Below are 23,312 nucleotides of genomic sequence, written 5' to 3' on the forward strand. Positions count from 1 at the left end.
CATGAAAGAAGAAGAAAGGAATGTGTTTGTTGTTCTGCATTCTTGTGTTTGACAATTCAAAGGCCAAGTATTAATCCCATGGTCGGGATGAGTCTAAGACTAGTTTTTAAATTCACAAACTATTTGTGAATCTATCAGAAAAGTCAAAATGCCTGTCTGCATGTCACATATGGATCCATGCCACTTAATAGGGAATTTGACTGTGTATATAGAAAACCCTCGAGATACACCGCATTATGAATCTTCAAGGTTTTTGGAGATGTAGGACTCCCAAGCGATTGTGGGCGTAACTTAACCTTAATTTATAATAAAAATCTAAAACACGAACCCGACCCGAACCGACCCGACTTGATCGTGCGGTTATATCTTGTTTGGGTCTTTGTTTCGGGTCGGGTTGGGTATTATGAAAATCCGACCCAACCCGACCCATTGACACCCCTAGTTCCATGAGAGAGTCGGAACATCGTCAGACGCGAACCGAAATCGAACCAAACAACAAAAGTTTTTGGTCTATCCAATAGAATCGGACCGATCGACCGGCTGACGCCCGGTCCAACCGTTTCCGGTCGCCTATATAACGCAACCCCCATTACTTCCTTCCGCATCCTACTTCTTGGCGCTCTGCAAGTACATGCGCAGAGAATAAGAACAAAGGACGAGCTTTTCCTCTCCGGAGATCCTCCCATGAGGATCTCGACACTACCCTTTGCCCTTGCGGTCGATCGGCGTTTCTTCCGATATTGCTGATCGGAACCCTAGATCGTCCGCCCCGTCCCCCGACGATTCGCGGGGTCAATCGCTTCTCGCATTGGCGGTATGGGTGGATTGCCCTAGGACTCGAGGGCGACCCCGAAGACCCGTGCCATTCCGATCGTCTGGCGAGTTCTTGAGGACAATCGATCTGTCGGGCGGCGGGGATGGCGAGCGGGCAGATGATCAAGCGCGCCAAGTACAAGACTAACGTCAAGGACCCGGGAACTGCTGGCGTTCTCAAGATGGTACCCCTCCTTTCTTCTGCGTGTAAATCTGTGGTTACCCTTTTTTGTCCCTTGTCCTCTGAGGCCAAGGTTTGACTGTGTTTGAAGTGTTACCGCAATCTAGTGTGATGGGGTTCTGTTTTCCGTTTAAATTTGGAAACTTCAAATGCGGCGAGGGTGTTAATGGTGGCTGAATTTCTGTAAAGCATTGTAATTGACGTTCAGTTCAGCTCACTGGTACATTTTGTCCACGTCATTCGGCATGTGAGATCATGAGACTCGTGTATAGAGCAGCTTGGGTAAATGGGCTCTCAAATCAAGTTAGTTGTGATAGTGTGCTTCAAAACTTGATTGTCCTCCTTCGATAGAACATTGCTCGAGAATGTAATGTATACTTTCGGCCTCCTAGAAAGTAGCATTACATATTGATTATTGGAGAAGCAGTTGAAAGGATTACTGTCATCGTCAGTACTTCTGTTTGCTATGGTTTAGGCACCAAAGTTACGGCCTTTGTAAACTCTACTTATCATTCATATTTGGCTCCTTTTTTAATAGTAAAATTTTAATTTATGCAGGCTTGGGACAGATTTATTTTCACCCCTAATCATCCCAACTCTGCGTCAAAGCTTGATGTGGAGTTTAGATATATTAAAGGTACTTTTTTTAATGAATGGGTGCTAAACTCTGTCTGTTATTTTGTGAAATTTGATAGGCCTGTCTCTTCTGAGGCAAGATTTGCTTTTGGAAGTAAATGCTGAGTTTTGTGTGATATGAACTTTATTTGAGAAGTGTACCGTTAGTATTGAAGATGTCTAATGCAAGATGTCTAATCCAAACTCTGGATGTTTCAGGTCATAAAAACACCAAGGAGGGATCAAATAAACCACCGTGGCTCAACCTCACGAATGATCAAGTTAAGTTTCTGAATGACTATTTACTGTGACTTTGCTCGACATGAGGATATCTAGCTTGGAGACATGTGACATGGCCATTGTTGCCATCGTTTTATCTTACCAGTATTTAATTAATTTTTCACTTAAGGAACAAGTATTTTGCTCTGCTCTAGTTTGTGTTTCGTTAATTATACTCCACAATTTGGTGCTCTTTATGATTGAAGCATGATAGTCACCATCTCCTTGCAGGGTGGAAGTTTCATATTTGAATTTGAGAGTTACTCCGATCTCCACAATTGCAGAGATTTTGTAGGTAAGGCTAATTCTGATGGCAAAAGCTTTCTGCCTTCCCATTAATGTGCTGGAGCCTAGAATTTAAGTGTCTGAGTTTTGATTCTGTTGTAGGAGCTGCTCATTCTTCTCTATTTTACGAACAGAAGAGATTAGCTTTCATTTATTGTGCAGACGCTGAATTATTTGATTTTATAAGCAAGAGATTTCTTAGTATGTCCATGGATTCTATTTCCTTTTCCTTTTGTTTTGCTGTTACTATTCTAAGCCAAGTTATGTGATATAATTTTTCATTTTCAGCTACCGCAAGAGGGATGAAACTATAAATTTAGTGTGCATAGATGACAAGTTGTCTATGTCTGTGGTTTTGTTCTTACCATTTGTTTTAATGTCTTTAACGAGGAAGGGATTGTGAGTATTGTGAATATATCTAATAAAATGCAGATGGCTAGATGTATTGCCCATGTTTTTATGTCGGTTGTGCATTTTTTTTCAAAATATTTTTGTGGGGCCAGATTGATGGAAGTCTTTGTCTCTGTTCTAGTTAGTTAGATTGCTAGACGCTAAACTATGCCAGTTTTGTTTTTCCTTGTTGCCTTTTGGAGTGAGTAATTCTCTTTTGCTAGTAAAAATTTATTGGTAATTTCATTCTGTCATGGAGCTTTAAGTGGTGCTTCTTGAATAGGAAAAGCCATTGGAAGAGCCGGGGAGACTCCAACAGCTGCCTCCGGAAAGACTGATGCCTCACTTCCTGATGAACAAATCAGCACAGCTGAATTGGAGCTCCGCATCAAGCTTTTGAGAGAAAACAGGTAAATTTGTCTTGTCTGACCACCCATGGTTATACTAAAATTATTAAAATATAGACTTACTCATTCTCCATTTTGTCTCGGTGGTTTGAATAGTTTGAGCAGTTACTGTATATATCCACAGGCCTTATAATGGCTTGATGTTGATTATGGCATTCTCTAGTTGGTCTTATTTTCCATTGATTGTCATCGTGGACCTATGCCCTAAAAGATATTTTGGGCAAAATAAGTAAGATAATTTCCTAATTCCTATTATGACTAGATCACATGAATAATGGTTTGAATAATTTGGCAGATCAACTCCGTAACCTGTACTTCTCTGTTCTAATAATGCTTTAGTTCATATAGTACATAATATGTCTCTTAGAACCACCTGATTTCGCAAAAGTTTGCCCATCGCAGTGAGTTGCAGAAACTTCACAAGCAACTTGTGATTGGTGGGATCCTGACGGAAGCGGAATTTTGGGCAACAAGGAAGGTGAGTAATTTGAAGACAAAAAGCTGCTTGAACACAATATGTTTTTATTTAGAATTTCTAGCATATGAATTGGTTGAACCTCGTTTCCAATGGAAATCATATCAACACGCATGATTACAACTGGTGATGTGATTTTTTCTGCTGCTTATTTTATTTTTGCAGAAATTGCTGGATAGAGAGTCGAATAGAAAATCAAAACAACGTGTGGGCTTCAAAAGCGCCATGATTTCAGACATTAAACCAGCAACAGATGGCAGGGTATGATACTGATCTCTCTAACCGAGCATGCCTATGTCATAATTTTATCTTGGATTTTGCAGGACTTGTGGTATATTTGTTCTCCCTTTTTGGCAGTGTCAATTGCAACAAGAACTTATGGCTGTTTCTTTCCTGTTTATCTGCAGACAAACAAAGTTACTTTTAGTTTGACACCAGAAGTAATCCTTCAGGTATTGTTTCTTCTTTGAAAGAGGACAAGCTTTTTGATTTTAATTTCCGCTTCCATTTTTTGGGTAATCTGGAAAGATAGAAATAGGCGGGCTTTTAAAAATGAGGAAAGTTCTGTATGTGCTGTAAAGAATAGTTGGCTTCCCACCTTATCCTTTTGGCATTGTGTCTGGGAGCTCTTTGACACCGAGTCTTTTTTCAATGTCTCCCATTTTTTCTAGCCTCTAGGTTCTTTGATATGAAAGACAAAACTGGGCTGCCTTTATCACAAAGAGGATGATCATTTCTTGGTGTCACTGCCACAACTATACATAATCTTTGCTAAGAGCTGAATTCTGGATGCCAGTCATTAATAGGGAATGACAAATCCCTAACCATTTTGTTTAGGCATAAATCTGAGTATCACTGGGTGGAATGTCTAATATTTATAATGCAAAATAATAGGCAGTAAAAATGTAAAATGCAGAGAAGTTAAAACATACGTTTTAGTTTTGAATAATGTGGTGAGACACTTAAGCCCCTGCTAAATGGAATGTAGGAATGCCTCTTTGCCTTAGTCTTGAGTAATGCGGAAGAGACATTTCTGATTTCCCTGTTTGTCTCAGTCGTGAGTAATGTGGAAGAGACATTTCTGATTGCATTTTGTATCTGTATGGTGTGTTTAGCATGAGATGTAGTCTTTTTGCACTTCTTTTTTTTCTGTCTAGTACAGATAGATGTTGGTATCATTTTGATGAAATTGGCCTGATACATACATTACTTATATTAAAGTAATACTTATTTTCATTTTACCTTTGAATTGTTAATTTGTACTTGTATCCCAGATTTTTGCTGAGAAGCCTGCGGTTCATGCAGCATTCTTGAGTCATGTTCCAAATAAGGTAATGAAAATATTGCTCTCGTTCCATCGTTTTCCAGACATGTTGACCCTGTAAATACTTAAATTGTGATGAAGCATTTGCGTATTGTTCATTAGATTGTTCAAAGCAACACATGACACTGAACTATGGTTTCTTGAATCATTTCCTGTACTTCTTACTTCAGATGACTGAGAAGGACTTCTGGACCAAGTACTTTAAAGCGGAGTACCTTCACAGCACAAAAAATGCTGTTGCTGCTGCTGCAGAGGCTGCTGAAGATGAGGAGCTTGCTATTTTTCTCAGGAATGATGATATATTGGCCAAGGAAGCGCGGCAGAAGGTGCTTGTTTGAGAGTTTGAAACTCTTCCACTTGAGAATGTTTGAGAGAATTTCCACTTTTGTTACCTTCTTTCTTGATTAGTCTGTATTGATGCTTGAGTTTTTCTAATGTTTTGCTTTGTTTGCAGATCCGACGGGTTGATCCTACTGTAAACATGGAAGCTGACCAAGGAGATGACTACACTCACTTGCCTGTATGATGATTGTGCAATTGTCTGGTTATAATTTCGCATATCTCCTTATGACTATGTACATCTCTACTCTGGTGTCCTTGAAAATCATTTCTCATATTGCTTTGGAGAAACAGTTGACCTGCTAGTGCTAGCTATATGGAATTAAATTTGCTATACTAGACATCTCGAACTGCCTCTCAAGTAACTATTGTGTGAAGAAATCACCTTGCTTTAAGAGCATGTATAAAATTTCTTAGGAATTCCTTTTACTACCTTTGTCTATTCGATTTTCCCTAGGGCATTGCATGGCTTACTTGAGGACTGTCTCGAGTGTTTTATTCATAATGACATGGTGACAGTATGGCCGACAGAAAAGATGGAGCTAAACTTCAAATCAGTTTGCATGTTTTGGACACGCAGGATCATGGAATTTTTCGTGATGGTGGCAAAGATATAACTGAATCTCAACATGAGCTGTACAGGAGGACTTTAGCTCATGATCTTAATCGGCATGCTGCAGTTGTGCTTGAGGGAAGAACAGTAGGTGGGTAATAACTTTTCAGTAATTAATGTTTCTTGTACCATAATTCCTCACTTTAAGTTTTAACTTTAGGCTTTTTATCAGTCTTAGATTTTAGACCTAAGAAATGAGGTCTGAGTTGGAATAAAATTTTTCCTCTTTTCTGTATGTTTTCTAATCGTTAGATTTAGGCATGTGAGGTTAAGCCTATGCCTTTCTAAATAATCACGCAGAGGTAGAAATGGAAGACACAAGGACAGTCGCAGAGGCACTTGCTAAGTTGAAACGCGGTTAGCCCAATTCTTGTTTCCGCTGTGAATCATTTGTTTTATTTTTTCTATCGTGACTCAATATTTCCAACTTTTATTATTCATATAGTCGAGTCGGCTAATGAGGATTCTGATGGGAACGCTAATCAGGGGAGATTGGAAATGATCTCTCGTATCACAGAGATTGAGGACCTTCAGGCAGCTCACGGTCCACCACTTGCTCCACTCTGCATAAAAGTATATCAGTATTTACCTTTGAAAACTTTTAAGTTGCAAAACAGATACTGTGAAATTGGATGATTCATGTCAGTTTGCATCCAGGATCCTCGAGACTACTTTGATTCACAGCAAGTCAATGCCGTTAAAGCCTCAGCAGGGGCAGAGGCGAAAAAGTGCAATTTGAGCTCCAGAGAAGCATACGGATCTCTGAGGGACTCAATATCGCAGACTAAACAAATGGGACTTCAGAATCCTGTTGTAAAGACTAAAGATGCTCTTCAGGTAAAAGAGTCTTTTCTAAAGTTATTGCTCAGCACTCATACAATTGTTGGACTAGTATGCCGAACATTTGTATTGCCAATGCTAGCTCTTATGACTTGCCTTCCCTAATGCACGGTATAGGTTTTCAATGCGCTGTCCCATGATATATCAAGAACCAAATATGATGTTGGAAAGAATCCTCAGGATAGTGTTCTGGACAAGTTGCCAAGCACAACCAAGGAGCAGCTTCTTCATGTAAGTTGACAATTCACCCAAGCTTTTGCTTTTGACGTCTCCTGATGCAAATTTGGTCATATTATCTTAGTTATCATTGCAACTATTCTTGGTGACAGCATTGGACGTCCATACAAGAATTACTGAGGCACTTTTGGTCATCATATCCAATTACGACTTCTTACCTTTATGCGAAGGTAAATGTTTGCTATATCTCCTCAGTCAGTAGCAGGAGGTCTCATTAAAGGTCAAACAAAGGAACCTTGGCAGTCAATGCATTACAAATGTGATAGGTGATTTTTGTATGTGTGGAAGTCACTTGCTGAGGTATAACGCTAATTCTATTGAGGTTTTGAGTATCATTAATTTAGTGGTAGGGTTTGACAGCAAGCCCTGTTAGTAGATTTCTCTCTTTAAACTCACATGACTACCCAGTTATGGCCCTCCTTGTCTGTTGCAAGCAAAAAGATAGGACACAGGGAACGGGTTTTTGCGAGCCATTTCCCTTGAATGATTGCTCAGTTGGTCAAGTAGGTGGAGGAACTGAAAATTAGGATTGAGATGCAGCACTTGTCAAAGAACTTGAGTTTAATCGAATTATGAAAAACTGAAGTTTCTTTGTTTAGCATTTAATTGGATAATCACTGGGTAACTTTTTTACTTTCTCGTTTATTATATTATGTGCAGGTAAACAGACTGAAGGATGCCATGTCACAAATTTACCCTCAGCTTGAAGTATGTTTCTTGTTAATCTCCTAGAATTTGTTAACTGATTGATTAATACAAACCCCTTTGAGAAAATATGATCTTTTTCTCATTCAAGTGGTAATGTAGGGTTCTCATCCTTAATTTTATGTTGATCTGGATCCACTGGTGGCTTTGTATAGGGTCATGTCTGTTTGGGATTCTTGTCAACTAGCTTCACAATACTATGCTCTTGTTGAAAACTTACAGCATTTAATATGATTTTTCTCTTCAAGATTTAGAGTTTTAAGAGGAATCTAATGTAAGAAGTAAATTAATGAAATGTTTTTATCTCCTGCCAAAAAGGAAACAACAGTTTCTTGTAGGATTTGAAGAATCACGTTCTTTTTCTTTTTTCCTGCCAGAGTGCCTTTTTAAGAGTTGATAACTCATCCTGAGGCAGTTGATTTGAAGGTGGCAACCCATATAGATTATGGATTTGTTCTTGATACAAGCAGGCTTTGTTGAGAAATTCTCTCTTCCATGTTGTTTGTTGAAGCTTTGCATTGCTTGTGTAAACTGATGGTACTACATGAAACTATCATTTACCTGGTCAATTTGTTTTTCATGGAACATGGATGTGACTAGCTAGGTGTTTGGGAGTCTGCTTTTTGCTTCCAAAAAGCTGCAGTATTTCCCTTAGGGTGTTTGGCATATATACCTATCTCGGTCTGTTGGGCCTGTTAGGCAGGGCCAGGATAAAGTTTATGCCCCTCGTGGGTGGGCCTGGCTGAAGTCAGGCCTGATTAGTTCTCAGGCTGGCCAGTGTAAAGGTAGAATGTCAAGCCCCAGCTAACCTCGACCTTTTTTGTTCATCATAGATCTTTCGTATATCTGTGAAAGCCAGAAAAAAATTGGCTTAATTAAAAGAACATAACGCTAAAGAAGCACCATCTTTTTTTTAACCTAAAATCAAGTGCGACCTTAGTTTCCTCCAATTCTCTCGCACTCTCTACCAACTGGTCTTTTTGCCTCTCCTCTCTGTGCTGTACATCACTTGCTAAAATCTCTTCTGCTTTTGTCCGCAGAGTCCTCCATTATCAACTGAAAGCTACCTGGTGTATTTTTTCTATTTGTTGTTTTACTCATAACATGATGAACGACATCCTTAAAATATTATCTTTGAAGCACCTAATATAGCCACAGCAGCAGTGCTTCCTAGCACAGCAAAGCGTTCAAGTAATTTACAACGTCAAGTGAATCCTATATGTTGTTTGGTGCATCATCTAATCTGCTTCACTTGTGACTTTCATTTTAGGATTTTGAATTTTTGACAAGGCTTGGTTAGCAACCCGTCTGTTGTTTAGAAATCGTTTAACCTTTGATTTTCCTTCGAATTTCAGGAGATCAAGAAATCTGTGCCAGCCAACCACAAGCAGCATGTTTCCGTTCTTGTTCGCCAAATGCATCAGGTATGGGATTTCCTTTTAATAACAATTGCAACCGCAGATGGTTTTATAGTCTTTGTGCTGGACTTAAGTGGTTTCACTAGAAGCTATTTCAACTAAAATTTGCAGAATTGCTTACTGGATGAGTATTAGGGACAGAATGCACTGATTGATAGACATGCAGGGATTAAATTATCCCTATATTCCTTTTGAGATTACACAACATGAACTTTTGCTGGAGAGCTAGCATATCTTGTGGCACGTAGGTGGCAAATGGAACGAGAGATCTAACAGAAACTTCATTTGATGTAGGCCTTAGATGCTGCTTTTCAACATTATGATGCAGACTTGCAGAAGCGATCCGCAAAGAGCAGCGAGAGACCAAATGGATATGTGTAGATTAATTTTATGCTCATCGTGCAAGTTTATTTGCTGAGACTAGTGGCAGTCCATGGAAAGAAGTGGGAGATGGAAAAAATGGCCCATTTTGATGATACTACAAGATCCATGGCCACACTATCGGTGCTCGGGGTGCTACTTTTGCAGAGTTTCCATTGAATGAATAGACCCCGTCACGGACCCCGTCACGGATCAATTTTGTTGAGTGCCTATATTTATTGTAAAAAAAAATCAGACGGGGATTGAGGCCGTTCATCTGATCTACTGTGTTATACGAGTTCCCCAAATGTGAGAGAACCATCAGAAGAGATTTCAGGAGAGGCATACAACTCATTTTTCCCCCCTCTTAAGTTAATATGGGCTCTTAATACTGTATGAGTTACTGTTAATCCTGGTTTTCTGCAGAGCAAGTATCACATCCCGAAGAGACCCCATCCGGCTTTTGCTTTTCTTGAAGCTTTCTTGAATTTCATACTTTTATTCCTGCAGATTTTTGAATTTTCCAATAGCGCAATCATGCGATATGTTTGTGTTTATGACCCATAAGTGCTGAAATAGTATTTTTGTAGTAATTGGGAAAAGGTAAGTTTTTTATTTTCTGTTTGGCCAACAGACAGAAGAAGAGGCTTGGGAAAAGGTAAGATTTATGAGCATCTCTGTGCATCTATATCGGGTCATTAGCAACCTGACTTCTCCAGGATGTTTTTGCTATTTCATTTTGGCTGCTTGTGCTATCTAGTCTAGTGTAATTTAGGTCAATACAACAAGTTGAAAAAGGAAATCTTCAATTCTTGTCCCCAAAATATTATGCAATTTCTATCTTTAAAATCACATTCTCACTGTCAACCCAAGCACTGGAAATTCGATGGGGCTCTAGATAGTTTGGTCATTTGCCACTTTCTTTGTGACGTCTAGATCTTCACAGACGGTGAACTCGAGACTTTAAAAAGATTAAATTCTCGATCAACCAAAGTAAAATTTGAAGTTCTCCATTGATGAACGACTAGAACCTTAAATCATGTGAAGGTGAAGGTGGTCGGCGACGGTGGTGACTTCGGACGGAAATGATAGTAGGGTTACGGGATTTAGGGCGTAGGTTTATGGCGCCTTGGGAAATATTTTGTGTTTTTGTGTAATAGTAGGAAATTTATTTAGCAAGTTACTCCTAAGATGTAAATTATGTATTCGAAAAATGAGCAATATATACTAAGATTAGGGTGCAAATTTAGTTTACAAAGTGATTTAAAAACTAAATTGGTATATGAACACGTCATATCCGACACCCATTGAAATGGCTTTGCAAATTAACTTTAGCTAAGAAACCCTGCAATTTTAGCTCCAGTTCCAATTTAACACCAAACCTTTTTTTGTCTCATAAAAGACTCGTGTTTAAATTCAGTTCCAATTCTACCCTAATTTTTTTTTTATCTCATAAAAATCTCTCAACTTTACTCCAATCCTAACCCTACCCTCAATTTTTTGTCTCGTAAAAAAAATCCAGCTTTAAGTTAAGTTCCAACTCTACGTAAAATTTTTTGTCTCATAAAAATCACCAACTTTTATTTAAGTCTCAAATTTTCCCCCCATTAACCCCTTGTCTAAAATCGCACTCAGTGATCTTACATGGTGTTTCTATATCATTGCTCTAGTTTTTTTTTCTAAATTTCAAATCCAAAAAGACATCTTTTGAAGATAAATTTCCATATTAGCCTCAATGTCTTATTGGATGTGAAATTTGGGTAAAAACTAAAGCAATTATGGTTGGTTTTTTTCAATTATTTTACTCTCGAGAGAGTCTTCCTTTCATTTTGCTCGGGGATCTTCGATTTTGCACTTAGTCGTAAACTTCTCACGCTATGGAATGTTCCATCTCTCATGGCTGGAGAGCTCGTGCTCTAGATACTCGGCTTGGGATGCTCGAACAACTCATGCGTGGGAGTTTTCCATCTCTTGATTGTCAATGAGAAATTTTGGATAGAGAGGTAATGGCGGTAGATTAGTGATTCAAGTAAAAGTTGATTTTTTTTTTATGAAACTGAAAAAATTTTAAGGTAAAATTGGGATTGGACAGTAGAATTAGGACATGACTTAAATTTTGTGTTTTCATGTGACAAAAAAGTATATGATAGAATTGGAACTAAATCTGAAATTGAGAGTTTTTTATGTTACAAAAAAAGTTTAGGGTATTTGTGACTGAACCTAAAATTTGGAGTTTTTTTTTAGGGTATTAGGCCGTTTTGGGGGAATAAAACCTAAACGTAAAAAGAAATAGTCCATACTCTTGATAATGGGTCTTTTGTATCGCGAAAAATGAATAACATTTGGAGAATATGTTTTCATTAAAGAAAACAGATTGCGTCCAAATATTTTCATGAACAATAAAACCCAATTTTGCAAACAATACGAGCGATCGTTTTTTAAAGAAAATATTTTTCAAATCATTCATTTTTTTCGCGAAAAAAGTTTCTTGGCCCAATATTCCAAACAGCTAAAATGAAAGAAATTCGAGGGTCTAAGGAATCAGAAAAAAACTACGTGGGAGATGAAACAGAGCCTGTCCGGACACAGGAAACGCACGAGCGAGAGAGAAAAGGCGTTACTGTTGCCGCGCTACCGATAGGGTTTTTCCCCACTCGCCAGCACGGACAGGCCAAGAGCTTGTGTCGTCCTCCTCTATAAATCATATCCTCCGCGCCTTCCCGCTTCCCTTTCCCCACCCTCACAAGCTCGGCGAAGCACACGCCGCCGCCGCCGCCGCCCGCCCTCTGCCGTCGCCCCCGGCCTCCGCCTTCTGTCCCGTTAGCGATTGCCGACCCGCCCCTGCGCCGACCCCCGGGAGGAACCGCGATTTGCGAAACGCCCCGTGTCGATGGATCTCAACGACTTCAAGATCATCAAGGAAGGGGAAGCGGAGATTCTCATGCACGCTAAGAATGAAGTCTTTTACAACAAGACCCAGGTGCGGAGCTCTCCCACCCTCCCCTCCCCTCCCCCTTTTGTTTTCTTTTCCCCCCGGTTTGCTGCGGATGCATTCGTTGACGAAGCGAGTCATATGGTGGTGCTCAAGGGATTTGGTTCTTTGTTTGATTAGTGGTTGTTTTCAATGCTTTAACTTTACCTTTTGCTTGAGTTTCTCCCAATATTTTAAGAAAGAGGTAAGATAGACTCTGGTTTGGTTTGGTTTGGTGTGGTTTCTGGCGCTACGATTCAGTTTGGCATGTGATGGCTTGATTCTTGTGCTTGGTTTTCGGTTTGGCTGTTGGAACGATCTTCTTTAAACTGGCCAAAAATGGGTTTTCTTTTATTTTGGCTGGGAAGTGAGAAATCAAGTGTAAATTCCTGAATGCTCTTACCTGTTTCGAGTTTGAGCATCGGTGATTATTCCAATAGCTGCACCCAACTTGAGCAATGTCTTCTTACTGTTTTCGTAGCCGTCAAGCAATTAACAACCAATTTAAAGAATTTGTACCTTTTGCATGGTTGAATGAATGAACTCCTTTTGCAAAGTGGCACCGCTATGCTTGATTTATATTTGATGCGTCTCATGGTGTGAGAAATTACTAAATGCACCTGAGTGGCACCGTAAGTAATGTATTTCCCGCATCGTAAAAAGTTTAGCGTGGATAGTCATCTCTTCTTCAAGACTAAAAGAGGTATCTCTCTGTGTGTTATTTCGGTGTGCAGTATTCTATTTCTTTTATTCGACAAGTTGTTATCTGGTTAGTGAGTGTCGGGGGATATTTGCCAATCTCATTGTAACTTCTTTACACATGCAAAAGCTTTCTTGAAGATGTCATGTCATGCCTGCAATATATTTATTCTAGTATTTTTTTCTCTAGAAAACTGCAACTGAATATATAACAAGGCTGTAGATGTCTCCTGTATATAATTGCTCCTTGAAAGGATCCTGATTGTTCTCTCTTGTAATCAGGTTAACAATAGGGACTTATCCGTTGCGGTTCTGAGGTCATTTATAGAAAAACGAAAGCTGGAGCATGAGGCCTTCTTGACGAAAAGGACAAAATCAGCAGAAAAGGTACTTGAGAAAAACTCGGAATCTGTTTCAGAAGCAGCACCCAATGAACTGCCAATGGATGATGTAAAATGTAATGGAGAGCGAGAAATGCTTGACGAGACGCCTCAAGAAGAACCTTGCAGTGTCCACGAGGACATACCTGAGAGCACAAATGGAAAAATGAAAAGAGAGCTGAAGCCACCAAGAGTTCTCGAGGTACCCCATTACCAGTTTGCCTCTCAGTTCATTTCACTAATGAAATAATGCTGCATATATATTCTAATCATTTCCTTGTGACTGAAGGCTTTATCAGCATCTGGGTTAAGAGCCCTAAGATATGCCCGTGAAGTAGAAGGGATCGGTCAAGTTGTGGCCCTAGACAACGATAAAGGTTGCTTCAATTTGGGATAGGATTTCGCTTTTAATAGTACCCCCTCCTTAGAAGTTCACCATGGTTTTTACTTTTGGTAATGGATGTCCTGGTTTGTCCTTTACTAGTATGCATATTCGCACTCGTGTCACTTGAAAAGTGAAAGTTTTTTCTCTACCTTTTTCACCTATCTGCACGTGACTGACATGGCAGAGAGCCTTTCGAGTGTCCATTCATTTTATAATGTTGTATCTTTGATTTCCTTTCCATACAAATGAATTTACTCTTTAAAACTTTGGGTAACGTTCCTTGGTAAATGTGTTCCCTTTAACATTAGTTTGGGCATTCTTCTTTGCTGCCCCATGCATCTTGTATAGATTAAATATGTGCATTAATATTCAGCCCTTCTTATTGCCTCTGCAGCGTCAGTTGAAGCTTGCAGGCGTAACATTAAATTTAATGGTTCAGTTGCTAGTTCAAAGGTGGAATCGCATCTTGCTGATGCTCGAGTATTCATGCTCACCCACCCAAAAGAGTTTGATGTGGTATGGGAGCTGTTTTTATACCCAAGTCTTATATTTGTTAACTGACTTCTGGCTGGTCCTTATTGAGGAGAATAGATAATCAATTATGACTGCTTTCATTAAAAAAATTTATTGTATAGAAGGAACCTCATTCATCCTGTATTGTCTCATCTCAGGTTGATCTCGATCCATATGGTTCTCCTTCTGTTTTCTTAGACTCTGCTGTTCAATCCGTTGTTGATGGGGGAATGCTGATGTGCACAGCAACTGACATGGCTGTGCTCTGTGGTGGAAATGGCGAGGTTTGCTATTCCAAGTAAGTTTCTGAAGTTCTTGCTTTCCTTTCACCTTTGAATTTCTTTAAGTGAATCCATTATATCTGCTTATGTCTTTCTTTATGGGATCTAGATATGGTTCCTATCCACTAAGAGGGAAGTATTGCCATGAAATGGCTTTAAGGATCCTTCTAGCCTGCATTGAGGTAAGTTTTAGTGTTTCTCAAGTCAATCTTGATGTCTGGCCCAAAAATATAAGTCAATCTTGATCAAGGTTCATATCAGGCTCGTCTCAAGAAAGATTTCTTAGTAACTAAAAGTAATATCTCAGTTATCTTTAACAATATAATTGAGCAACAGCTATCTTTTCCTGAATGAAATTATTAATTTAATTCCACATTTGTAAGAGAAGGAGATTTATGGAAGCATGCATCTGGGCCTATTTTTGTTCAAGTGCTAGGCTTAGTTGTCGTCGTTTCTGAAAGGAACTTGAATGCACTATTTCTTTGAGCTTACAAATTTTTTTAGGAATGCACATCTATCTTTGGTAATCTACATGATATCAGCATGTTAGATGGTGGTTTCGTCCAAAAGTCTTTGAAGGGACATATGAACCTCAACTTTTCTGTCTTTTCAAGATCACTCTTTTAATATCTCTTGAAAAGTTCAAAACTTACTGGTCAATATTTCATTTTTCTTTGTTACGCAGAGCCACGCAAATCGGTACAAGCGGTACATTGTTCCTGTGCTATCTGTTCAGATGGACTTCTACATTCGAGTTTTTGTTCGGATATACACGTAGGTGGTTAACCTCATCTCCATTAGGATATTGGTAGAATATGATTTGTGAAGATGGATTGCTCTAAATCAGGGTCTGATGGCTGATGTAATTGTTGCAGGTCTGCAAGTGCAATGAAGAATACTCCCCTTAAGCTGTCATATGTTTATCAATGCATTGGTTGTGATTCTTTTCATCTTCAGCAGATTGGAAGAACAGTTTCCAAGGTTTGCATTCTGATTTAGAGTATTTTGCCATATAGCTAGTTGTTTGGGAATGGTACAACTTTCTTGACCTGAGGTAAATGATGAAATGCTAATTGGTGGTTAACAATGTACCTCTCTGAAAAATGCATAAGACTTGTGGCATGCTGGAGTTCATCAGGCATGACCTATGATAACTGTTCAAGCCATGGTTCAGTTGTTTATCTGTTTAAGCAATGCATTTTGATGCTCATTTTTCTTTTGGCTAGTCATGGGATCAAGTTGACGGGCTTATAAATAGATTTAGATGTTTCTGCTGTGATATTAGGTCGACTTATTCAGAATTAGCACTTAAAATTAAACTAAGCGAACAAGCCCTGTATCTCTGGACTTTAATAATTCAAAGCCGGATGTTAGAATTTCAATGTTTTTGAAATTAGAGGTATGAGCATATGAATAATCAAAAGACAGCTGACTATCATGAACTCTTCATCTTGCTTCCTTAACTATTGTTTTATTTTCTTTTAAAAAGCAAAGCTGGATTGTCTGACACTGTATACAATGAAAGAGTATGAGTTTGGAGGGTTCTCGACTCTATTGGTTGAATCTGTATTTAAAGGTGGTTTGAGCATATTTCGAGATAAATATATGTGAAGTTCTTGTCTTTTGAGCTTGGTTAGGTTGAATGGGGTGAGAATAATGCCAGAAAATCATTTCTACCTCAGTAGTTTCAAGCGTTTCGCCTTTTCACAGTCTCTGTTTTAGGTTTTCCTCTAGAATGGGGTGTGCGGAGCTGTTTGAGCACCCGAATATTCCATTGGATGTCATAATTCCCCATCCCATTACCGCATGTGTGTTCCTTGGTTGGTCCGAGAGAAAGCACAGGACTTGGTCTACTTTATTTTATTAGTTCTTGTAAATTGTCATTTGATAGGCCGATGATATTGAATGGCTGGAACAAGGATTCACATGTCTAATCCGAGGTTGAGATCAAATTAAGTTTGCAACTGTAGTGTAAATAGTGTCCAAGACACTTTGTAAGCAGTTGTGCTAAATTTTATATCCTCAACTTTCTGTTCCCGCTTTAACTTAATTATTGTGGCCGGTTGGCTATGTGTGACAAGGTTATCTGTGTGTTTATAAATAAAAACCCTTTGTTATAGTTCATTTTCACTATCTTTTACATATTCAACCACGTCAAGGCTCAGCATCTTTAGTTTACTTATTTTTAGTCATTCTAGTCGAGGTGTTGATTAAACAATTTTTCCCCTTTAGAATAACAGCGTGAGGTATTTACCTGGGTTTGGTCCTGTTGTTCCTCAAGAATGCACCGACTGTGGGAAGAAATTTAATATGGGAGGTCCTATATGGTCGGCGCCTATCCATGATCACGAATGGGTGACTTCGATACTTGCAGATTTGAAGTCCATGAAGGATCGATATCCTGCTTATGATCGTATCTCGGCTGTACTGACAACCATTTCAGAGGTGAACTTTTCCTCTTTTTTCATCTTCATCTAAATGACTTGAGAGTCGCATGACCTTAAACTAAGAGCTGCAATTGTAAAGTAATAGCTTTTACAGAAGTAGCACGGCATCATCTCTCTGCAACTGTAGATTGGCAATTAGCTTTTTGTGGGCTCTCAAAATGATAAAGTTTAATGACCAAAGTGAATGAACTTGTATGGCTTCAATATCTGTCCAGATGAAGTGGGTCTTTATATGTCTTAGTATACTGCTGAGTTTTCTTTTGAACATTGTTTCATGGCGGCTATCCTTTAAGTGCTAGGTTTTGCTCTCTCATTATTTTGATTACATAATTTTACTCGGTTATATTTGTGTAGAGATATAAGCTTTGATCAGCGTGCTTTGCTTTCTCATTACAATTATACTTCGCTTTTTTGGCTTGATCAATGTGTTAATTCTTGGATGATATGGTGTTTGCAGGAACTGCCTGATATTCCTTTATTTTTAAGTTTGCACAATCTCTGTGCCACCCTAAAATGCACCTCGCCCTCAGCAGTTATCTTCCGTTCTGCCGTTATTAATGCCGGATATAGAATCTCTGGAACTCACGTGAATCCGTTGGGGCTGAAGACAGATGCCCCCATGGACGTTATTTGGGACATCATGCGTTGCTGGGTAAGGATTCTCCTGATTCTTCTTGAGCTACAAACCGGAAGATGATAGGCCCCCATGGATGTTTCTGTGGTATTTGCAGATGTTCTGTCACATACCGTTGTCATAAATAAACATGTTTATAGAGTTTTTGTTGTGTTTCTCATGTAGGTTAAAAGTCATCCTGTCAAAGAACAACCTCCAGATCAGTCTGGAAGTGTGATACTGGCCAAGGAACCAGCTTTCCAAGTGTGTTTCTCCTCTCACAGTTGTTCCTTTTTTTTTTTTTCTGTTCATTTTTCTTTAACGTACATGACACGCTATACAATTTACTCACTTATGCTATGAAAATATGATTTATGTGGGTGCACAGTCGTGGCAAACACGCCACTCACTCATAAGAGGTATTAATTGTCTGTGGTGGTTCTTTTAGTTAAAAATTTTGTTTGGAGCAGGCAAATTTTGCTCGAGCTGTCGCATCTCTGAGCAAGGCACAAGCCAAGAAGGTTGCGCGCTTCCTTCCAAACCCTGAAAGGCATTGGGGTCCAAAGCTGAGAGCAGGTCGTCAAATCACCAGCAAGCACATTTCTCTTTTGGGTCCAGAGGCGGTAAATGGATCTCTCAAGCATGATGATGACGTCGATGATGAAGAGGCTCAAGGCGAAGCTAAGCGTCAAAAGACAGCAGATCCCACCTTAGTTTCATGATATTGACTAAAAAATGTACGGCTGACTTGGGCTTAAATTGCAGTCGTCATAAATTTTGATCTCTGGTTTGGCAAGGCAGGCTCCAGTGGAGGAATGCCCTTCTTTGTGGCCCTTTATTGTCATTTATTTTTGTAATGTGACATAGAATCTAGAACTTTCAGTTGATTTATTACGTGCCTTAGCTCCATGGTTGTGTAATTTAAACCATGATCTTTGGCCAAGTGAAGCTTTTTCACCCTTAAGAATGTGCGTGTGAAATTGTTTGCTTAGCCGCCGTCTTGGCTTCCATCAGATACTAGTTTCTTTTCTTTTTTCATTCCCTTTCTTCTGTCAGCATGTCCTTGAGGGCCAGATTCTTATGATTATCTAAGATATCCGAGATGACGATGCCCAATGTTTCAGCAGTACATTAGGAACTTGATGAAACTGGAAAGGATTGACATCATATCTTGAAATGTTTTGTTTATGAATGTCCTTGGGACATCAAGCTACAATTAATTGCTACGTTTCGACAATGAAGTGGTAGTCTTTTCATGTTTGTTTCTTCTTGGAATTATACTCAAGATTCTGCATATGATTTAAGTACAATAAAATGGGCTTGTCCGATTGTCTTTCTCCTGTTCGTTGAAGTACTTAATGACGGGTTATAGTGAGTACTCCTGTTAATTTTTGCCAAATTATACTGTACGCTCAATCCGTATTGCGTTACCTTTTGAATACGCATCGATTTAAGCCTAGCTATTGTAATTATGGAGGTGTATACGGTGCGGTTGGATGGGCTGGTTCACGTTCCACTGGGTGAATTGTTTGGTTCTAAGTTTCTCTAAATCCTCGTTCATGGTAACTTCAAGACAGAAATTCATCTATCGAAAGCAAACCTGATCCAAACATGAGTGCTTTAATCGCCTTGGCCCAATTGTACAATTACAATCACTTGTTCAATTTGGCCAATTTCTGCCACGAACTAAAACCTCTCGCTAAGCGAAATTGGATGCCTCAATCACCATCAAATTGTTGATCAAGTTGGTTCAGAGGGTTCATGTCATGGCCCCATCGGTCAGTTCGGTTCTAAGCCGGTTTCTGGAACTTGGAATTGCCTCTCAGTTGGGTTGATTTCATGTTCCATGGATTCAATCTGAGAACACAAGTCAGGCCGGTTTTAGGAGGGAACAGGCCATTGCAGCAAAATTCCTGTGCTTCGGCTTTTCCTCTTACCTGTTCGCACAGAGGTGCAGTACCCATTTCTTGCAGAAATAAAAACAATAGGAAAATCCAACACTGGACCAGGTATGTTTCAAGGTAGACCAGTCAATTTTCCGGGAAAATTTTGAACGGTTTTCTCCGGCACAATGTATGCTCTACTGGATGAACGATGCAAGAGAAAGAAGTTTTGCGGATCAGTGCTCGCATGAATGTACTTTGGCCTGAATATAGCCGGTCTGCTTGTGGATTCAGATTAGTCCATTCGGTTTTTTTTTTACCGGCTTTCTAGAGGCAGCAGAGGACAAAAAATCAGGCCCATACTTTCTTTCTTCAAAGAATTAACCTTTCCATGTGCTTTTCTCCTAAAGCTGAACTACAGGGACAAGTCTAACATGCACGATCGCGTCATTTTCGAATTTGGCGAAGCGCACGTCGACTCACCCATCTCATGTGCATCTCATGTGCGCAATTACATGTGTACCTCCCTTATATGGAACTATCATTAACGTGCAAATCAAGGTCACAGGATAAGTAGGCAATGGTCGTTTGATCACCGGTCAATTCGTAACCGGTAATTTCTAACTAGAGATCTAGTTATTCACAAATGTGTTTCTCTCTACATGTTGTCCCTTTACAAAAAGGGTCAGTAAGATCTGACTCTAATGTGCAATCCATTTGGTGCTTCGACTCTTGGGAATTTCATCAGTTTCTCTCCTCCAACTTCTTCCCATCTGCAAAGAACATGAATCAAATTCATTCATTCACATGTCAGCCAAGTCAAATCATCTCTAATGTCGCTAATAAACGCATTGACGATATCATCATTTTACCTGTATCTAGTTACAAAGTAGTGAAGAAATGTAGAAATCTCAGCAATTCCGAGTTCCTTTCCGGGACACTGCCTCGTGCCTCCACCAAATAGTAAGAAGTAGTTTTGAGATTCCATGCTTCGGTCCTAAGTAAAGAAGTGCAGATATCAGGGTCAACAATCTCCATGCAAATAAAAGCAAGAGATAATGAACCGAGGGTTCTGATCTAATCTACACGAACCATCCATCTCCATGGATTGAAAGTGAGGGGCTCTTCGTACAAATGAGGGTCGTAGTTTATCTCCCTCGTGTAAACATATATTCTCCATCCCTTTGGAATTGTAAATCCTGCATAGAGAAGGACAGTAAGAACTTCCAATCATCATTTGCTTCTGTTGTTGCTATAAGATAACATATAAAGTGCATATGTCTGCAGCTGTGCACCTGTTGTTTTTTAAGAGTTCCCAAGTTCTTGATTAGTCAAATGATTTTCAAAAACATATATTAAACGGGAGCATCATCACAGGTTCATATGAAGTTGATCATTAAAAGAAATGTTCAATTGTTTAGAGCTATGGCTGAAACAATCTTAAATTACAATGCCGAGCATTCTCGCAATTAGATGAAATTTTACCACTGAGTTCCATATCCTGAGTAGTTTTCCTCAACACTCCATTTACAACAGTGGCCAATCTGGATGTTTCAATGATCACCTGCATAAAAAAAAAAAAGCAGAGTAGGCACAATTAGACATGACTCCTGTTTTCATATAAATCACATAATGATTGTTTCCTAGATGAGTGAATGTTGCATTGCATCTTACTGCACGCGTGAACTGCATCGCCTTGAAATCGTTCCAGTCAATTGGATCTTCAGGTTCTTTGGCGTCTCTGATTGCCAAATGTTCTCTCTGCCCGATTTCGAAGCTAGTCAGATTTTCATGCAATTGAGAAGATATGAGACAAGCATATTTGGAAGTAAAAACCAAAAACGAACACTAACTCTTAGTTCTTGAAGCACCCTTGGGTGATCATGCAGGTACTTGATGGTCATCATGGTTGTTGTTGAGACAGTTTCATACCCAGAGTACAGAACGGCAATTATCTGATCTATTATCTCTTCATCCGTCAACTTGTATCTATTTTCATCTTCTCTCATCAAATAGCCAAGCATGTCTTGGTGGGTTTCTTGGGAAGCCGTTCTCTCCTCCATAAGTTGCCTCAACATGCTGACAATATTCTTCCTTGCCTAAAAAAAACCAGAAAAAAAGAATAAGTTAAGTCGATTGAAACTGGGGAAAGTTTGTTTGTTTGGACTCTTCCTGAATGGGACCTAAATAGGCGGACTTGCCTGAAATCCGCGGCGATAATTTGTGCCAGGAAAATCAATAGGCAGGGACAGAGTTCCAAGGACCAACTTGAAAAATTCATCCATGAATGCCCTAGCTTTCGAGCCGGATTCGATACCGGCAATTTGCTTTAGAGATGATAGAAATGCCATCTGAGTTGAAAAAAAAATAGAAACAAGATCAGACTGAACGCTACAAGTGCCAAAAACTAGATGAATCAATAGTATCATATATGATGCTCTATACCTGTTTGGTCTTTTCTTGAATGTTGATGGTGTGATGATCAGCCCAGTTGCTGAGGTGGGATCTCATGAACTCATCGATCTTGAGCAAGAGATGGTCCCTGATCATGGCGGGGCTGACCAGGGCGAGCAATGCCCCTCTCATGTGTCGGTGGGCGGACCCATGGACCGCGGCAATGTTGCTCTTGCCCAATATGTCGAGCATGGACTGCGGGTAACCGGGCACGAGGCCTCTCGCTTCGTTCATGAGGATGAACCTGTTGATCTCTGGGTCCATGGACACAATTGTCGGGCACCCCAGAATGTGGGACTTGTACAAACTCCCATACCTGTCAACAGTATAAAAAAGGATCAAGCACCTCAGACCAAATTTATAGTAGGGTCACTGCAAAAAGAAGAGAAAAATGAACTGTTTCAGACATGAGAAATCTTCTCTTCTTCACAGTAACATTTTACAGAGTACTCAGGAGGGCCGTTTGCGTGGTTATCTCAGGTTTAAGTCCTGTGCAGGCAACAGAGGCCAGGTTTGTATAGTTTGCCTATGACTTAGCCCGGAGAGATGGACCAGTGACTATCCGCTTGGCAGAGACCCGATACCGAACCCAAAAAAGGAAAAAATTCATAGAAAAATTGCCAAATCTGCAGCCATTGAAGTGACAAAAGCCACACCCTCAAGAAAAAAAGGAAAGGATGAAAGCACATTGCACATACAAAAATGTAGTCAGGGAAACCAAAAAAATAGATCATCTTTTCGCAAAAAAGAAATGCAGTGATGCAAAGAAGCGGGTGAAATGACCTTGCTCTCTGGTTTTTCATGAAGTTTGGGCCCTGTTTCAGGAACTCTGTGGTCTCACCGAAGAAGGGCCAGCCCATCGTGCCCGGAGGCAACCCTTTCTTCCTCCGGTACTTCACCTCATTCCACTTCAATAAAGCAGTGCATGCACTGAGCAGCATGAAGGCCACAAGAAGCAGCAGAACGTGAACGGCCATTGATGCTCTCAAGAAGCTCAGCTCAAGCACTCACTCCCTCGCTCCTCTCTTCTTCAGAGACTTGCAGAGGTTATGAAATCTTGGGATTACATTCTGTTGGTAAGTCAGTGCGTGTATATATAGGCCTGCTCGGGCGGCAATTCCCTTGTTTTATTCCAATAAGCAAATCAACCAGATCGTTCAAAAGCGTCTTTTTAAAATTGATTACAATTAGCTCTTATATTTATATAATGACACTTAACCAAGTTGTCATTAACCAAGTTGTCACCCTATGGTTTTCCATCCTTTCTTGCCTATGGGGGGAGAGAGAGAGAGAGAGAGAGAGAGAGAGAGAGAGAGAGAGAAGGCCAAACTGTGGAGCCTCTTATTAGGACTGCAAGCCCAAGAATTAGATTGGCCGAAAAAGAAAAGGTTTCTTTTCAACACTT

General features: G+C 39.7%; 3 protein-coding genes across 4 annotated transcripts; 2 read left to right on the forward strand and 1 right to left on the reverse strand.

Moving 5' to 3' along the window:
* Window positions 1-600: 600 nt before the first annotated feature.
* Window positions 601-9,758, forward strand: LOC115674047 (general transcription and DNA repair factor IIH subunit TFB1-1-like). The gene is made up of 20 exons (XM_030596367.2): window positions 601-998; window positions 1,553-1,631; window positions 1,829-1,890; window positions 2,120-2,183; window positions 2,847-2,973; window positions 3,373-3,448; window positions 3,611-3,706; window positions 3,853-3,897; window positions 4,720-4,776; window positions 4,940-5,095; window positions 5,224-5,289; window positions 5,689-5,812; window positions 6,022-6,078; window positions 6,167-6,294; window positions 6,379-6,558; window positions 6,679-6,792; window positions 6,891-6,968; window positions 7,459-7,506; window positions 8,859-8,927; window positions 9,216-9,758. Exons 1-20 carry the CDS (start codon window positions 918-920, stop codon window positions 9,300-9,302), a joined length of 1,794 nt encoding a protein of 597 aa, XP_030452227.1. The 5' UTR covers window positions 601-917; the 3' UTR covers window positions 9,303-9,758.
* Window positions 9,759-11,949: 2,191 nt separating this feature from the next.
* Window positions 11,950-18,527, forward strand: LOC115674034 (tRNA (guanine(26)-N(2))-dimethyltransferase 2-like). The gene is made up of 12 exons (XM_030596347.2): window positions 11,950-12,261; window positions 13,234-13,533; window positions 13,621-13,708; window positions 14,111-14,232; window positions 14,388-14,527; window positions 14,620-14,692; window positions 15,196-15,284; window positions 15,386-15,491; window positions 16,743-16,955; window positions 17,415-17,609; window positions 17,757-17,834; window positions 18,041-18,527. Exons 1-12 carry the CDS (start codon window positions 12,172-12,174, stop codon window positions 18,290-18,292), a joined length of 1,746 nt encoding a protein of 581 aa, XP_030452207.1. The 5' UTR covers window positions 11,950-12,171; the 3' UTR covers window positions 18,293-18,527.
* Window positions 18,528-19,795: 1,268 nt separating this feature from the next.
* LOC115674035 (cytochrome P450 85A-like) lies at window positions 19,796-23,091 on the reverse strand. Of its 2 annotated transcripts, none has more exons than XM_030596348.2 (9): window positions 22,691-23,091; window positions 21,899-22,223; window positions 21,655-21,804; window positions 21,307-21,552; window positions 21,128-21,214; window positions 20,939-21,017; window positions 20,546-20,652; window positions 20,326-20,450; window positions 19,796-20,226 (listed from the first exon to the last, which is right to left on the reverse strand). In XM_030596348.2, the coding sequence occupies exons 1-9, from the start codon at window positions 22,882-22,884 to the stop codon at window positions 20,139-20,141; spliced, it is 1,401 nt and encodes a 466-aa protein (XP_030452208.1). In that variant the 5' UTR covers window positions 22,885-23,091; the 3' UTR covers window positions 19,796-20,138. The 2 variants fall into 2 exon arrangements, with proteins under 2 accessions (XP_030452208.1, XP_056176019.1); XM_056320044.1 differs by lacking the exon at window positions 22,691-23,091 and adding an exon at window positions 22,315-22,656.
* Window positions 23,092-23,312: the final 221 nt, after the last annotated feature.

The sequence above is a fragment of the Syzygium oleosum genome, unplaced genomic scaffold (assembly GCF_021117445.2).
Source record: "Syzygium oleosum isolate NSW1041296 unplaced genomic scaffold, Sole_v2.1 Sole_v2.19, whole genome shotgun sequence".
NCBI lineage: Eukaryota > Viridiplantae > Streptophyta > Magnoliopsida > Myrtales > Myrtaceae > Syzygium > Syzygium oleosum.